Source organism: Melospiza melodia, chromosome 6 (genome assembly GCF_035770615.1).
Source record: "Melospiza melodia melodia isolate bMelMel2 chromosome 6, bMelMel2.pri, whole genome shotgun sequence".
Classification (NCBI taxonomy): domain Eukaryota; kingdom Metazoa; phylum Chordata; class Aves; order Passeriformes; family Passerellidae; genus Melospiza; species Melospiza melodia.
Window position 1 is genome coordinate 48,153,184 of NC_086199.1, and position 18,691 is coordinate 48,171,874.

Below are 18,691 nucleotides of genomic sequence, written 5' to 3' on the forward strand. Positions count from 1 at the left end.
TTAATTTAGGTTTGTCTTCCATGGCTAGGTCAGGAGACACATGCCATTCACTTACTACAGCTAGGACCACTCAGGGCCTTGATGTGATGTCCCCTAATATTCCAGAGCAAACATTCTAAATCCGTGTGCACACCTGCAAATTGAAAGAACTTCTAAATGCAGATGGAGACAAAAGGATGACAGATTTCCATTACAGATTTGGGAAGGAAAGAGAAGGAAAAGGAACATGATGAGTTGCCAGTACATATAAATGTAAAGGCGCATCACACAGTTGTCTCCTGTGCTCTCCAGGCCTCTCCAGACATGCTGCAGGAAGCTGAGTTCATTAAATCTGATCCAAATAAATTTGGAAATATGCCTGCACTCCCTAATCACTGGAGAGGCCCTCCCAAGTGTGATGCACACACACAGAAGCAGCTGAACACAACCCCAACCTCATCTTCCCCAGCTCCTCACCCTGCAGCCACCCTCAAACCCACCTCACTACCCAAGGCCTTCTGTGCTGCTATTACAAAAAAATTACTTTGAAATGTCTCCAGGAGATGATTCCTAACCTGAATTAAGACCATCTTTCCCAATTTGCTGATATTGCAAGGATTTAGAGCATTACTCTTTTTTTAGCCAAGCAATGTCAGGCTGATTTAAACTAGTAGCTAAAGGCTATGACTTAAATTAAAAGATTAGCAGCTCAAGTCAAGACTGTGAGATACAGAGCTAGATCACAGCTTTCCAGCCAGCACTGATGCATACAACAGGACGAGGAGAAAGCATTATCAGAAGCATCAACAGATGTGGTGCCACACCAACCCACCAAGGAATGCAGGCCAAGGCAACAAAGACGAGCTGAAGGGGAAAATTTCTAATGCATTTATAGGTTTGTCCCATTTCCTGGTTCAACCCCACTCCTGCTTTCACCCTTAAAGCAAGCCTGACATCAAAAATAAGTTATAAGCTCATACCAAGCCCTTCTTATAGGTGTGCATAAATTAGCATCTCGGTGCTGCTGCTGACAATTGAGAATTCCAAGCAACAGAGTGATTATCACCATCACTCAAGTTCAGGTCTCTGGTAAAGTCTGAGAGGACTGTGGCTGTTCTCAGCATGAGAATTTAGAACAAGTGCTACCCAAGGCTCCAGAGAAAGATGTCAGGCATCACAATTAAATGACATGTAGAAAAAACAAGGCAGGATCTCCTTAGCACAAAACTGGGCAGCAATCTTTCCTGCATGACATGCTTGACACATGGGTGGAACGAGACCAAAAGTGGTTTGAAATTCTGTTATCACAGCTTCACAAGCAAAAAGAAAACAATGCCCAGAACTGCTGAAAAATAAGGCTTAAAGCACCTGCTGCTTTGTGCCCTTGTGCTGTGTGGGTGTTAAATGCCACCACACTAATCTATTAGCACAGCAGATATAAATAGCTCAGCGGTATAGAATGTAAATGGAGTTTCCCTAATGCATCCCAAAATGCCACCACAGTTCATTCACAAGCACAGAGTCAGTATTGACTCCACAGTTTAGGTGCATTCAACAGGCAGAACAGAAATAGTTACAAGTTCCTTTTGTCTTATTTCACACACATGTCCAAACAGAGATTATCTACCCAAAAAAAGAAAAGGAAACATAAATTTAAAAAAATAAAAGCAACTGTGTCAGAATGGTTACAGCTAGGTCTGATTCTGTTCTGCAGGGCAATGCAACAAAGCAGCTTCATGCAGGGTCAGCAGGAATGATTCCTGCTGGGGTTCAAGCAATAAACAGCAAAGAAAGTTGAAATTGAGACTTACCACGGGGCACCATATATTCGGAATCCTTTAACTGTTACCTCTGAATCTTGTAAGTAAATACTATTTGTCAGGAGTGACTGAACATTGTCAAAGTCCTCTGGTTTCAATTTGGACACAGAGGGAAAGCGGTAGTAATCTTGTTTAACAAGGTCTGCCATGAATTCCTTATCAAATGTCAGTTCATGATTCCCAGCAATCACTATTTTATATTCATATGGTAGGTTTCCTGAAATAACAAAAAAGAGGACTTCATTAGCACATTTCCTCCTCCCACAACAAGCAGCCAGCCAGCAGTGACAGAGTGCAACACCCGAGGCCTGGGAGCATCTCCGTGCTGGGCACAGCGCACGGATGGAGGCTGCTCCTCCTGCACCCAGTGCAACAGGGTCAAAATGCACAGAATGACACCCAAAGCCATGGCACAGCACAGAGCCCCTGCTGCAGGGCTCAGCTACACAGCTGCTGGCAGTCAAACCAGCTCCAAAGGGGACCTGAACCAGCACTGCTGGGTTATTCACCTGGATGTGCCCACCAGGCTTTAATGCAGGTCAGGAGCCTGGCAGGGGAGCAGGGAGTGCAGGATGCCTGCCAGCCATGTCCTGAGAGCCCCAGACTGCTGGGGATGGTGGGTTTTAAATTATGGCTTTATTTGATTCATCTGTATTTCAGTGGCACTTATTTCTGTGCTGGCAGGCACTGACCCCCAAGAGAACACTGCATTTCACCTGAGGCTGTGGAGAAGCTTCCAAAATGGAATGACAGAACTGGGATTGTGGGTGTGGAGTTTGAATAGAAGCGTGTGATATCAAAACTTAAGAGTTTAAGGGTTTAGAATGTAGTAATATATATAAAGCAAGATGGAGGTTTTGGGGTGGAGGCTGGTCCTTCTCCTTCACCTTCTTCTCCTTGGGTTTGGGTGTGTTTGTGTAATTGGATAAAAAAGTCCACATTGTGGGTTGGTTGTTGGGTTAAAAGTAAAAGTAATTTAGGTGTCATTTCTTAACTGGACAGTTTATCCTTAAAAGGCCTTGTAGAGAGGGAGATACAGCTCCATTTTTAGTTTGTTAGAGTGAAGTGCTGCAGAGCTCATAGTTTGTGAGACTGTAACACAGATAAGAACTAATAAACATCTGAGTCTGAACAAAAAATACCTTCTCACACATTTAATCCTGACCCTGGCAAAAAAGAAGCAAAGAATCCACATTTATTCAAGACCTAGCCTATTTCCCAAAACTTCAATTCATTTGCAACACACTTTTATATTATTATTATTATGTTTATGAGTATCTCATTTCTTGTAAAAAGCACACAAGTAGAAATAACCATGAAACTCAGCCATATAAAACAAACCAGGAAAAAGGAAAATCTGATTAATTCATTTACCATCAGAGTCAGGAGTAAAGAATCATGTTTGCTCCCCTCAGTTCAGGGGAACTAATAGCATTGTTTGGAAGGAGGCATGGATCATGCTCACAGAGCCAGATTTTTGGAGCTCAGAACAGATTTTCAAGCACTTGGTACTAGCAATCAGTGCCAGATCTTCCAAACAAACATACTGGGTGCTGAGCTCCCTTAAAAATGCAGTCCCATACTGTGGTGTCTTCACAGAAGTTAGGCTCTCTTACAAAATCTGTCCCACTGTGACTTGCCAAAAATCCCACATAGGATTGCATCAAAGCTAACTGCTCCTGCCTTCCTGACAAGCCTGATTTGTCAGCCTCATACCTTATCCTTCATCTTGGTGTTTATTACTAAGAATCATTTAGAAAAGGTTGGATTTGTTATGGGGATTTCTGTGCAGTTTGGCTTTGTTTTTATTTTTTCACAAAGGCAGCAAAATGAAATGGAAATCTTTGGGTTTGTCTTCCAGGTCTGGAATTCACAACGTGTGTCCCAGGGAAGACAGAATCAGATGCTACACATTTCTTGTGAGTACAGTGCTCCTAAACAGAAGTGGCTTTGCTGGTTTAAAACTTGTCTTTCAGCTTTTGAAACTGTTTGGTTTGGGTTCTTTTCAAAAGTGGACTTCAGAGTAAAGCTGTAAGTATATACAACAAGATTAACTTTTCCCCTAAATAGGACTTACAGGGGAGCCAGTCAGAACCCTCTGATTTTTCAGCATTTACAGCACAGAAACAGGAATTGCACGAGGCATCATCTCTGCAAAATTAGTGAATTCTGGAGGAAAAACCAAAATGTTACAAATCCCTTGAAAAAACCTAGCAGACTATGTTTTTCGTAGACACCTCAGGTCTGAATAAAATACATATTCATAACTCTCTGTGGTGGTGCTGCACTAGAATAAAAGCTGGGGAGATGCAATAAATGCTCCTCTACAGTTTTTGACTCACTCCTTTCCCACTTTCCTCCCCTTGCCCATCTCCACTACGTGCTGCTCTGCAGTGCATTTTTATTTAAGAACTCTGTGTGGCATGTACCTGCAATTCCTGCTCTCTGTGACTCCTGGGCACAAGATAAAAGTGCTATTTTCTCTTCTCCCAGGAAACATAAAAGATTATCACCAGCATGAAATTTGATACACTTGTCATAACCATCAATCCCCCAAAACAAGCTAGGTGTGATAATATTCTCAGAGAAGTGGAATGGAGGAGTTAAATTCAGGTTTCAGCTAAGTTATCAACATTTGCCTGCTTTAACACAGAAAACCCTTCATCTTACCTGATACATGTCCAAGCTTTACACTTCCATTTATTTTGATACACTTGAAAACCAGCACGTTTTGCTGATATTATGCCCAATTAAGCCTGGAGCATTTTTGCCCAGTATTTTTTTTTTTTTTTATCTTGACATTGTAAAAATAAGGGCTTACTTTGGAGGCACACAGGACGTGCAAAGGCAAACTAATGGTGACGTCTGTAATTATTAAAACACATAAATGGAGCATTATACATGTTATATTAGCACCTGAAATCTGTAGGGGGTACCCAGACAGTATTTCTTGCAATTGGCGTGAAGACAGCTGCTGGTGTTTTCAGGACTAAGATACATCAAAAGCCAGGGCAGCAGCAAGAGAAAGTCTCATTTAATTCTTCTCTCTTCCTTGAGGAAAAGGACTATATAGCACTAATCACAGTAATAAGTTACCTGCAATCAAATCAGCTATTTATTCATCACATTCTGGTTTTTCCTTCTTGAAAGGCCCCATGGCATTGCACAACATCCACTCTCTCTGATGTAATTTGTGAAATATTTTGTTTTCTTTTGGCAGACCTGCCCTTTGTCTATAATCTGTTAACCTCGTGTTTAATATGGAAATAGAAACAGTCATCTTCAAAAATCTCCTACTCCATGGTAATTTAGTTTTATCTTGACCAGATTAATCTCTGTGTCTCTGCATCAGTGCTGCCTGTACAGCACCACACAGAGGTTGGAAGGCTTTTCCTCATTTTCCTTCACTAAATCTTTGTTAAACACATTTGGTCTTTATTAGTCTGATTTCCCAACTATCAAATCTTCCATTTTGCATCAGCAACATCATCCATTCTAAATTTATACTGTGACTCTGGAAAACAATTAGAAGAATCTTTTCCAAACTAGAAAAAGTGGGATCTGTTTGCTGGGCTGAGCACTTCAGAAACCCCCATTATTAACTCCCAGCATAATAACTGAGCAATTTGAAATACTTAAATGCTTAACAGGTGAGATCAAAAGGCTAAAATTACAGCTACCAAAAGCAACCAGGGCACTGTGCCTGTGAAGCAGAGTCACTTATATTGGAGTATTTGAAACCCATATTTATGTGTATGTACACACACGCACACAGGGTGTGCACATGTGTATCTTCAAAATATATTTATTATTTTGGTTCAGATGTTTTTCAACAACCCTCAACAGCACAAGCAAGGGCACACTGTAATCATTGATCAAGAAAATACTGCAATTAAACAAGCTGTTCTCTTCTGGAAGCCAAAAGGTCAATACTGCTCTTGCTCAGACAAAGGCAACAATGGTTATCTCTGAATGCCTTGGGAAAATTGAATTGTTTACAGTAAATGCATTAATCTGGGAGTCTCAGAAAACTTCTGTGACTGGTCTAACAAGTCAGCCCTCAAGCTATAATCCCAGGTACCTTTGTCCCCCAGAGGTTCATCTTCACCCCTGTGCCATGACACCTTCCTGCCAACACAAGGATTTGGTGGGCACAGAGCAGAGTGCATCAGATGAAAATGAAAAATGAGGAAAAGATGAAAAATGATGTGGGAAAAAAGGAAGGGGGTCTGAATGCTGCTAAGGCAGAACTTCTATTGCTGGCTGCAGCCACTTACATCAGTGCAAGTGTCAGCTGAACAACAGACTGACTTTAAATATATCTATTACATGGGACAAGGGGGCAAGCCTGGGGGCCAGAGGGCTGTGGGGTTTTTCAGCCTACGTAAGGAGTTGTTTCAGTGGTTTTCTTTAAATTCACCTTATGCACTTGGAGCCTAGGAAGCCTTAATCTGTTGAACAGCCATTCCCATTTTAATAGCATGCTTCATATGAGTACAGTTTAGTCACACAACCCAAGTTCTGCAGAGCTGCCAGACATGAAAAGGAGTGTGCCTGGCAGTGAACGTTAACTGCTGAGCCCTTATAAAAATAGAAAACCACATTATTTTTCTACTACTGTTACCTGCAAACCCCACAGGGAAGTAGGGGAATGAGAAATAATGTGATGCTAGCTGTCTGTAGAGTGGTGGAAACTTGTATTTACACACAAATTATATGCAAGTGGTTTTGATGCAAAGCTCTGAATATGCATATGCATGCATTAACTATTCAAACCACACAGCACTTCCATGAAACATGGAGCTTTTTTCATGCCTGTTTCATAGCCTCATAAACCCTTTGGCCATATGCTGAGAAACAGCCTGAAAATCCTTGAAGTATAAATCTTAAAAAGAGGGGAAGCTGCACAAGAGAGAGACATGTGTGCAAATGAATCATATCAAATTTCTGGTATTTTGTGCATGCCCCAAAAGTGTAAAACTGGTCATGGAGCATTTCCCCTGTAACCAGCCCCATACACATCCAGGGGTAAACACAGAAGGAGCAGATTTTGTGCTGCCCCTGCAGATTTCAGCCCCCACAGCTGCAGCTGCTGAAGGCAACCAGCAGAGCCCAGCTCTGGTCAGCAGCTCTGCAACTTCTTCCTGAGAGGTTTCTCATGGAAAGCCCTTGGCACCACAGGGCCATGGTCACTCTCTCTTCCCAGCATCTACAGCACAGCCCCAACACACAGAGGCTCCTTTCAGCTTTTTAAAACAAAGGCAGAATGGCTCAAAGGCTGCTATTTCTCCTTCAGCAGCAGTAAGTGAGTTAGACTGCATTAAGTACAGTTATAGAGACTTGAGCTTCCACAGGATAAGCTGGGCCTATCCCACCAACAACCCACTTCAGGCACTGAAATCCAAAACTGGGCAAGAAAAACACCTTTTCTAAGAGGAGACTGACCAACTGACTATGAAAATATTTTGGCTGTTTTAATCAAGTCAGCCTTCACAAAAAGTCATCAACAGAACAGCTCAAACTGGCATCAACCAACACACAGGCTGAAAACATAGCCCATGAATTTCTATGCAGCTTAGCTCCCTGTGTCTGTAGCAACCTACACAATGAAACAATTAAAAGCAAAAAAAACAAAGCAGCAAATAAGAAACAGAATATGCACAAAACCAGAGCATGCTTCTAAAACAGTACAAAGAACTGAAGCACAAGATCTCTCAAAGTCTTCCCAGTGAAACCAGTGAAAAGTATTCAACCATGCCTCTTTTTTTCTTTTTTTTTCCTTTTCCCCTCCAGTTTTGAAGAAGAAAAAATAAAGGCAAAACACACATGGGCAACAGAGCAAGAGGAGAGGATGAATGAACATGTAAGTGTTTTGCCTTTATGCAAAGAAAACATCGCATGGCAGCACAGAGAGAAGCAAAGGCTGAGACCCTGGAATCCCTGCGATAAATCCAACGCTTGTACATTAAAGCTCCCCTTTGTTGAGAGCACTGTTAGACACAACAAAACAGAAATGTTAGGTGAGTGCAAGCTCTGCCTGTGACCTTTCCCTCTGTAGCCGTCAGGCTTCATTAATTTCCACAAGGCCTGACAGCTCCAGCGTTAATACTCACGCTTGCGGATCGAGCCACACAGCAGGTTCAGAGTCTGCTGCCTTCTCCTCTCAAACTCATGCATTAGGATTTCCTCCATGCTGGCAATGGAAAACCAAGTCTAAGGAACATTAAACACAAAAAACTACGTTACAATAATGCCGGGGCTGAGCCATAAACCCATGAAAGCAAGGAAGCGCTGGGTGGATGTGGAGCTGGGCCGAGCGGTGCCCAGGGAGCACAGGTGCTGCTCCATCCTTGCAGGCACTGCACACAACTCTGATGTGCACCATCACTGGTGCCTAACACCCAGTTTCCACTCATTCTCTCTCTTCCACAAGAAAACCTGGTGAATTTTGCACAACACGAGGCCAAAACATCCCCACGTGCGCTGCAGAACCGGCTCGGCCACAGGTCTGGTCTAACCACGCTCTGGCACTTGGTCACCATTCCTTGCTTTGATGTTTTTATGTCTCAACCATAACATTATTCTAATGTAACTGTTTGTGATTAATATCTCCCTCCTGTCTGCTGAAAGGAGAAATGCAGCACTAGGTAAGTGACAAGGTTTTGTTTCCCTTCAGCGTTCCACGGCTTCCTTCGCGTTATTCTGACATAACTTGTCCTGTTTTTTGATCTCCAAGCTTGTTTTGAAGTTCACTGGGCTGCTGCTATTGAAACATGGAAATCTTCACTAAAGTTTTAACAACTAATACGTGACGTTTCTTTGTTTTGAAACAGAATCTGAAGGTTTTGTTCAGCCTAACCTCAGAAGCAAAAGGGAAAAAGAAACAAAAAAAAAAGCCTCCAGATTTTGCAGCGCAGAGCACTGCCAAGTTTAGGTGTAAAAAGTCCCCCCAAATTGACTTTAAAATTATGAAATCTGAAACGCAAGCAGCACAGATTGCTTGCTAGTCCCTGGAAAGGCTCTCTTTTCAGGCATTTAATTATGCAACCTAAAAGATAGACATTTCAAGAGGAAAAAAAAAATAAAAATCACGTAACTTAAAATCAAAGGAGCTGACAGCTGTGAAATTTCTCTTTAAATTTGGCCAATTCTGAGACACCACCCTACCTGGAAATCACAATAGACTTGTCTGTTCCTTTTCATTTTCACAAGTGCTTCATGCATTCATGGGAGCTCCTGCTCCTCCCCTCTTTGCCACAGCAAACTGATAATACCTGAAGGAGTCCCAGGTCTGTGCCATGTGATCCTTTAAGGGAAATGGTGCTCACCTTGAAAACCATCAGGGATTTTCAGGCCAGAACACCTTTTGTTTGGCAGAGTTGAAGGGTGCTTCCCTAAACAGAATTTCCCTGTATTTACAGTGGCAGAGCCACCTGCATCAAGCCCCTGCAGTTCAGGATCTGTGTGTGCACTGTGCATACAGAGAAATAAATCTGAAGTTCTGTTGGACAAAATGGGATTTTTCTCCTGCAATCGAGATCTTAATGTACAAGGGCTGACCAATTTTAGCCCAATTTCAGCGCCTTGTGTGGTTTCAAATGCCTCTGACCTTGAACTCCAAACTCTAAGGCTGGAACTTAAGCTCTCAGTGCCAGTAGGGCTAAGTAGAAATGTCCTTCTTGGACTGAATTTAGACTTAATTGAAAAGAAACATTTTTGGTTACTATTGCATTAGGCTAAAACGTAAAAATGAACCCTAATACTATCTAAATCTAATAACAGAAAGGCATCTCTCTCTCAAAACTTTCAAAGCATTCTCTATAAATGCATCACGGATCAATTTACATGGTGCTTTTGCCAATAAGCAAAACAAAATCACAGGTTCCAATTGGCTTAACTCATATTGGAAAGCACGAAAGCAAATGCTAGAAAATGCAATTACTGCAAACAAACTCCATTTTCTCCACTCAGGAGGGAATTCCAGAGAACATTTTATTGCCCTCAAATAATATTTCTAAAGGCATCAATACACAATTCTATTTTCTTTTCAGAGCCCACCACACTATATAACCTAATCCTCCATGAAGAAATTCACCAGATTTTGAAATAATACATTGGTTGTTGATATTACCTTGTGCACACACGTACTGTATCAATTTAAATTCTTTTTCTCCATGAATCTTAAGAATATAAAAACCAACTTCCACTGCCTGACACAAACAGATCTGGACCAATTTCCTAGAACATACCCTTTATCTCTGTCATCTACAATTCCAATTAAGTCTTTTTTTTTTCCCCCTAAAATAAATGAATTAAGCCACCGAAAAGGAGGTCATCTTGAGAAACAATTATACAGAAAGTAATTAAGCTAATCATAATTATCACAGACAATGTCTTGGTATTCTAATGTACATGGATTTTCACACTACAAAAGGCCAGGGAAAGCTAAAAGGATGAGATTTTCCAGAAAAAAAGTTTATTTAAAAGAGAAGCAAGGCTTGATATAATTTCTTCGCTACTTAGTGAAGGAAATGAGAATTATGAGTGCAGGAGCCAGATCTAGATTCTGCCCCAAATTCTTCAATTTTACTGATAGAGACCTTGAAACAAGCAGCAGAAACTGCATTTCTGCCCACAGGACTGACACACACATCCCATCAGGATCCTCCCAGTACCTACCCACCCATCTAAATATGAACAAATAAATGCAGGGAAACACATGATCTCCAAAACATTTTCCTGCTTCCCAAGTCTTTGAGCTAGTTCCCATCATTTGCTTTCTCATTTCCAGAAGAAAATCTCTGAGACTTACAAATGCACAAAGCAGTAGGAAATCACCTTCCTCTGTCTTCTGGCCTGGCAGAGCCCAGTCAGAATTTCTGAAAAACAATTCCTTCAAATATCTCCTTTTTCCTATATCCCAGGAAGGTATCCACAGCATTTCTTACAAAGAGAAAAATCTCAAAATACACAAGCAAGAAGCTCCTAAAAACTATTTTCTTTATATGATACATTATATCCTACATAACTTCCTGATTTTATACCTGGAACTGAAATCCTTCCTTTAAAATGATTGTTTTTCAGCATATTGTTGGGAAACTACAAAACATACTGGGGTTCATAATTATCTAACTCTCAGTACCAGTGTTATGTAAATATATATCCATAATGATAAAAGGAAAGATAAAAGCAGGGATAGCAAGAATAATCACAACGAAAATAAACTTAAAGAGAAGAAATACAATAAAATATTTTTTTAATATCCCAGAGGCTTTAAAAGCATGAACTCCTGCCTAAAAGCAGGACTACAGCTTTTTAACAGCTCTGAGAATGTAACGTTCTCCAGTGTGCTAAAACAATCAGCTGCTCTTGAGATTTTACCTTGTGACCAAGGTTTGTGCTTCAATTTGTAAATACTGAAGTATAAGAAGCAAGTTTGATATTCCAAGGTAGTTTTAAACATATTTTCACGTGGCAATACTGATGCTTGTTGGGAACTGTTCCTTCCTTCCTGTTGCTCCTTCCTTTTCTAATTGTTCCTTCGTTTTTTAAGTTGGAGGGCAGAAATCAAAAGCTTGAGCCTAAACTCCACTTCTAGAGTGCAATATCCAGCAGGGATATATATGTGTGTTCCAGAACCACCTCCAAGGGCCCTTTCTGAGCTGTTTGTGGAGGACAGAACACAAAGAGAAGGTGCACAGAGAATGCAAACAGAAATTGCAGCCAGCTCAGATGTCCAGGCAGGTCTTCAGGAACCTCCAGCACTCTCTTCTGAACCCCCTGTTTAAATTTATTATTCCAAATAAAGCCAAACGTTCCATTACAGTCTTCCAAGATGAACTGGGATGCCAGGAATCTCCTGAGCCCCCTAAGGAAATTCCTTTTGAGGAATCCAGTTTACAGAGAGGCTCCTCAGCTACTGAGAGATTCAACCAAACCACTCCGGCTGCATCGTGTTACTGCAAGGAGCTGAATATTCCTCTTGGGCAGGTTTTCTTCCTGGCCATCCAGAATTCCCTGAGCAGGAGGGAATTCCAGAATTCCCTGAGCAGGAGGGCAGAGATCCCTTCCTTTTGAGTTGAACCACAAACACTAAACACTAAAAAGAGAGTGAGAAGGAAGCTTGAAGCCTGATAAAGGTCTGGAGTGGTAACTATGGACATTGGCACCAGTGATTTCTCAGTTCTCTGTGTCACCCCTGCTGCTGTTTCTTGCCACCTCCTCTTTTCTACTGGCTCTGCAGAATTTCAATTTCCAGTTTATTGGCTATAATTTGTGCTGCAGCATCCCAGGATCTCACAAGCAGACTGAAGTTTTTTTTTAAGGATCCAGATCTTGAATTTCATCGCAGAAAACTGAAATACCTCCTAATTGTCCTTCCAAAGGCAGGACAAAACAGAAAAAAAAATGAAAAACAGTGTATGCAATGTAAGCCCCATTCTGCAGCAGAGAGTTTGCATGCTTTTATTTGTAAGATAATTCAGGTGAAATTCTTGATCTTTGCTGCCCCTGTTACAGGAAAAGGAAAGATCTGCTGCTGCCACCTCTGCTCCTCAATAAGGATAATTGTAAGCCTCTAACCTAGGAGTGAAATGTTTTAAAATGAATGTGTGAGATTTATGGCACTTATTGTTGTGAATTTGAAAATGTTCAAGCAACATTTTCACAAGGCGCTTGAAAATCTGTATGATGCACAATCTGCACCCTAGTGCAGAGAAGGACATTGGGAATCCTGATCCACCAATAAATATTTCTGCAATTAAATGCTGTGGTTAACTGTTGGAGCAAGCAATGTTTCACCTTGTGTGCTTTCTGCAGAGTAGGATCTCTCTTGACTTACCCATTTTAGCCATCTTTCCTAGCCTTTAAAACAAAAAAAAATGTGGTGAGAAACCTGCTGTAAAAAGCCATGATATGCAGGCAAAGTTCTGCTGAATAACACAACAACTACAGTTAATCACAGCTGGCCACAAAGGATTCAGAGAGCAGCTACTTCAGTCACTTACTGCAAAGGTAACAATTTATTCCTTATTTATTCTCCCTTCTGCCCAGGTTTTGCCCTCTCACCTCGCAGGCAAGCATCATTGTTTTCACAGCTGGTCTCAGGGAAGCAGCTGTTTATGAATAGCTGTATTGCTTCCCCTCTGGCACCTCACTGCAATGCCAGAGCCCTTCCACCCCCAGAGCAGAGGTGTCTGCTTCCTCCCCCTGTGCCTGTGCCCACCACAGCAGGGCATCCTCCCCTGCCCTTCCACTCTAATGGCACAGGATTGTCATTTACAGCACATGGGGAGTGGCTTTCTGTACAGTGTGGGTCACAGAATTCACAGGGTTGGAAGAGACCTTCAAGATCACCGAGTCCAACCCATCCCCAACATCTCAACTCAACTCTGGCACCCAGTGCCACATCCAGGCTTTGTTAAACACACCCACGGATGGGGACTGCACCACCTCCTTGGGAATTCCCAAAATTCACAGAATCACAGCATTGGAAGAGACCTTCAAGATCATCCAGTTCAACTCACCCCAACACCTCAACCAAGCCCTGGCACCCAGTGCCACATCCTGGCTTTGTTAAACACACCCAGAATTGGTGACTCCAGCACCTCCTTGGGAATTCCCAAAATTCACAGGATTCACAGAATGACTGGGTTGGAAGAGACCTTCAAGATCATCGAGTCCAATCCATCTGAACACCTCAATTAAACCCTGGCACCCAGTGCCACATCCAGGCTTTGTTAAACACACCCACGGATGGGGACTCCACCACCTCCTTGGGAATTCCCAAAATTCCCAGAATTCACAGAATTCAGAGTCACTAGGTTGGAAGAGACCTTCAAGATCATTGAGTCCAAGCCATCTCCAACACCTCCATTAAACCTTGGCACCCCGTGCCATTCCAGAACTTTATCATCCTTTCTGTAAAAAACTTTTTCCTAATATCCAACCTAAATTTCTCTTACCACAGCTTAAGGCTGTGCCCCCTGGTTCTGTCGGTTCCTGGAGAAAAAGCCCAACCCCACCTGACCACAGGCACCCTTCAGGAGCTGTAGAGAGTGATAAGGTCAGCCCTGAGTCTCCTTTTCTCCCCCAGCTCCCTCACAGGGCTCGTGTTCCAAGCCCCTCACCAGCCTCATGGGGTTTTAGAGGGGACAGCAGTCCAGGACCTTTACTCTCAGCACCCCAAGTCTGGCTACAGCTGCATCAACCACTGAAACTTGGGACAGAGGAGAGGAGAAGGAGCAAATTCCTTCCCTGCCATGCTCAGGCTGCACAAAGCTGCAGGAAATCTGTGCCTGCCTTGCAGCCTCTCTGCTCATCTCTCAGGAGTGAAGGCAAATGCCAAGTGCTGCTGAGGGAGCAGGGAGCCTTCAGAGCAACATATGGGGGAGAGCAGCTCAGGGAAAAATAAGGACATGTGGGTAATTCTTTATCATTTGCAGCTCGGTTTTAAACTTAGAACCCTTTGTGTCAGCTGGTTATGCCAAAAAAAAAAAATGTAATGGTAACATTCAAGAGAGAAGGAGCTCCTGCACTCTGATACCCAGCCTGCCCTGTGATGTGAAAGCTTCTGGTTCATTAGAAAAAATGCACATAATCCTGAGGTCTTTATGGTTCACTTACCAAAAATTACAGGAAATTCAAAGCACAGAGTGTTCCTGAGCTCTCATATCCTAATTTTATTAACTCGAGAAGAGATGAAGCTCTGAAAAAAGCAAGTGAAAAAGAGCAGGTCCAGTACTTTATGTCCCTGTGCTCTCCATTTGTCTCCCTCTTCTTTGTAGTCTCCACCCCACCCCCAGTTTGATGTTATTTTGTTCTCCCCGTGTTGGCTTTCCACAGCCTCTCTCCTCACACTGCTGTTCCCCGGTGCGCTGCTTTGCTCCTTCTCCACCAAAGGCACCACCAGTGGCCAAGGAGGGTTTGGTGACTGTCACCTCTCAGCTGGGGTGCAGGACGAGCAAAGAGACCAGAACAGCTCAGTGAGGTGAGGCACTGACCTGAGCCTCAGAGCAACCACAAGTCCTGAGGAACGTCCCAAACATTCCCAAAGCTGTGGCAGGGCCACCACAATCCCACCCTGCTGTGGTGTCACAGGCTGAGGAGCACTGAGAGTCCTCCTGATGCCTCAGGCTTCAGTTTTTTATGTTTTTCCCCAATCTGTGCTGCTTTTTCTGTATTTCTGAGCTTCACATTCAGGGATGGTGAGCTCTGTGCACAGAGCAGGGAGACAAAACAATTCCTGCTCCAGCTGGGCACCAAGGACAAATGATGCCAATCTCAGCCCCAGAGCACAAACCCCGTGGGCTGCAGAGAGAAAAACAAGCAGGGTGGGAGTGCCTGGGCTAAAGCTGGAATGGGACAATGAACTGCAAGGTGCAAATGGAGCAGAACTGATCCCAGGGAGAGAGCCCAGGAGCGCTCGTGCATTTTGGGGCCATTTTGGGTCATCTTGGGTGCAGCCCTGGCTGGGCTCTGGTGCTGCCCAAGGTGGATCCATGGAGGAGATGCTTTGAATCAATCCCTGCTTTGTTCTTTAACTCTCTCTAGTCTCTGTTCTAGGTCAGCCTCCTCAAAGCATCATTAGCACTGATGCCTTCAGGTTTAGATTTCAAATTTTCCAGATTTTGTACTGCTTTAGTATGTAATTCTGAACTTCATATAAAGTGTTAACAAGTTTTCTTCACAGTCTAGTTAGAAAAACAATCCTTTTCCAACCCAAGGACACCACTGCAGCTTCAGACCCAAAAGGGAGGAAACTGGGAGGATGGGACTTCAAAACCTGAAGCTTTGATTGGACAATTAACCCCTATATGTAAATGGACCAAAGCTTATAAAAGGTGTGAAAACTTGTGACTTGGAGTCCATCTTGGGTGCAGCCCTGGCCAGGCTCCTGTACTGCCCAAGTTGTATCCCTTGAAGGCCTTTTATTAAATCCCTGCTTTATTCTTTAGCTCTGTCCAGCCTCTGTGCTAGCTCAGCCTGCACAAGGCATCACAGGGCTGAGGTTGCCTCCTGTGGGTCTTGGAGCCACCCTACAGAGCAGGTGCCATCATTCCCTGCCATGCCCAGCACAGACCAGGACAAGCAATACAAAAGTTCCTTCAGCTCTGGGAAAAGTGGTTCTCCTCTTCTTCTTCTCCTTACCAGAGGCTGGTGCCCACAAACACAACACCCATCCTCAAAAACCAATCTGCTCCCTAAATACAGGCAATGAAGGCTTGGAAGTCTCCTAGCAGACCTGACAGGAGTGGATGGGACACAGGAATTTCTTGTGTGCCAAGACACATCCTTGCCATGCAGGAATTGCCCAAGCTCAAACACTCAGCCCCCTGCAACAAGAGGCTTAATGAACAAGCTACACAGGCTGGTTATAGCCAGCAATAAGCAGCTCTCTGTTTTTCTTCAAGAAAAAAAAAAAGAAGTCAATAATTCTTGGAACATTTATTAACCCCCTAGTATAGGCAATTACTGTAAGAGAAAGGTCTGCCAGCCTTGCATTACCATAAATTGCTGCATGTTGCTTTTCTACAGCACGGTAATGCCCACAACCAGTGTGAATAAATGCTAACATTTGAGTTTTAAGCTCAATTCAGTCCTCTCAATCGAACATTTTTAACAGGTCTTCACTTTCAGTGGCTGTTGGGCCACAAAAATAATTATTTTACACAAGCCAAAAAAAATCCAGGATGGTGTTTCACTGATAGACTGTTTTGTAGCTCAGTTTAAGGTAATCTCACATATTTCCTAACATGCAGAATGGAAAAGAGGAAGGCAGGTGGGAAGTACAAAACCCCTAAGATCATTCCTGCTGTCTATGAGGTTTTGTAGTCACATACAACATAAAAAAATAGTGGCAATAAAAAAAAAAAAAAGAAAAAAGGCTTTGTAATAGACAGAACACCGCCAACCAGCTTTAAATTGAATTACACAGCCTGCTAATCTTTATGATGAAATAAAATTTCTTTGAACACTTCACATTATACTAAAATCTGCAGTGCTTTCTCCCCAGCCCCAACCCCTCTCTGCTCAAAGCAACTCCTCCACCCTTAAACCATTGTTCTTCTCAGCCTGCAACGTGATGCTCTGCTAACAGAAGGGCTCATTTTAATTAGCTATTGTTAATATGGCATGCACAGGGTGAAAATGTAGGGAAGAAGTACTTTTGCACTTTGTGTTTTTGATGCAACATTAAATTTGCAAGTGAAGGAATTAACTGGTGGTGTACAAAGAATCAATCCCTCGGCTGTTCTCCACTGAAATCATTCTCATTTCAATACGTGGCTGTGGCAGCAGCACTGGAGGAAGAATCTGATGAAAAAGTTTCTATTTGAGGGGACTGGTTGTCCCATGCCTGCTCTATACAACAGGCATAAATCTCTTTTCTGTTTCAAAGTGGATTTGTAGGAAAGGGGGAATGGAAATGAAGAATTATTTGGGGTTTTTTTATACATTTGGTTTGGTTATAGCTCGTTATGAGAAAGCTGATCATCCCCTCCCCCCTTCTAAGACAACATTAGCAGCCCAGGGAAGCAGATCCAAGAAATGACCCGGCAATTATTGTGATTGAAAATCCATTCAGGAATTGTGCAGTACTTTGCAGTGCTCACTGGCTCCTTCCTTTCATTGAAAATTACCAAATGAATATATTAGTTTAAACTTATAAAGAGCCACTCACTGCAGAACATTATTCTCTTTGAAAGCACGTTTTACCTGAGCCAAGTTTTCTAGTGGCTGTCAAATAACACCTCTATATTTGCTTTGAATGACCATGGCAATTCGTAAAGAGAATTTTACACTTTAGCAGCAAACACAGTTTTAAAACCCTCAGTTTCTCTAGAGACCATTAGGAGATAGCAAAAATGGATTTTTTGTGCAATCTCTTTATGAAGAATTGCCAGGAATAACAAGAGCAGAACAAGAAAGAACTGATCAGATATGAATGATCTTACACTGCTTCTCAGGCATAAATTCCATTTTGGTCAGTGGGAATTTTACTACCTCAACATTCATTTTATCCAATGGCTTCTATTTTACCTTCTAAGTTGTACTTTTGGGGTTCTGTTTGCCACAAAGCATCTCATACCTGACCCAGAACAGAGAATAAATATGAAGAAGCAGCCATAACTCTGGCACAAAAGGAGAATTTGAAATTATATTGCACTTTCTCCTACCTTTGTTTTCACACTGCACTACACCTTGCTACACCAAGAAAAATTATTCAGCCTATTACCAAAACTCAGTATGGTTGTGTTTTCCCACTACTTTATAAATATAATAAAATGAAACATTCAAACTATTTTTGCATTTGTATTTTTGTGTTATTTTGAGAAGAAAAAAAAACGATAAAAATTAGTAATAATAGATCATAAAAAGGTATATGCTAATGAAAGCTGAGCAGAGATTATTAATTCAGGCAAGCCATATGGGATGAAAACTAAGTACAAATGGGAATTTAAACAGGACATTAAACACAGTTTAAGTTAGAACAAGAGCAAAGGAAATATTCTTAAGCAGTAATATAGCAATCAACCCTAAATAAACTACGAAGAAGTTTCTAAAACTTTATGGTAAGGACAGAGTGAGATCCATAACCCATAGAACTACTAAATCACTAAAAAACCCACAAGTCCTCAGCAGCAGCTCAACCTGTAAATGAAATATCTCCATCCCACCCCAGTGTCTGAAGCTTCTCACCAGGGCCATCATGGAAGGCAGAGTTGTTTCCAAAACTGGATTAACAGATTTTCCATGGAGCTGCTTCCCTCTCTCCCAGAACAGCTGTGCCAAACTCACACATACTTACGGCATTAAAGCCACCTCAGCATTTTCTTTCACTTGCAATGAATGCAATTTTTTTTTTCCAAGTGCTCAGAGTTTTGTTCATCAAA

The 18,691-nt window shown here is 42.3% G+C and overlaps 1 protein-coding gene across 3 annotated transcripts in view; it reads right to left on the reverse strand.

Moving 5' to 3' along the window:
• Positions 1-18,691, reverse strand: part of MPPED2 (metallophosphoesterase domain containing 2) — a 121,843-nt gene that overhangs the window by 53,610 nt on the left and 49,542 nt on the right. For all 3 annotated transcript variants that reach the window (XM_063160544.1, XM_063160545.1, XM_063160546.1), the window contains exon 4: positions 1,791-2,016. In XM_063160544.1, coding sequence (XP_063016614.1) covers positions 1,791-2,016 — 226 coding nt within the window. The remainder of the gene's footprint in view (positions 1-1,790; positions 2,017-18,691) is intronic.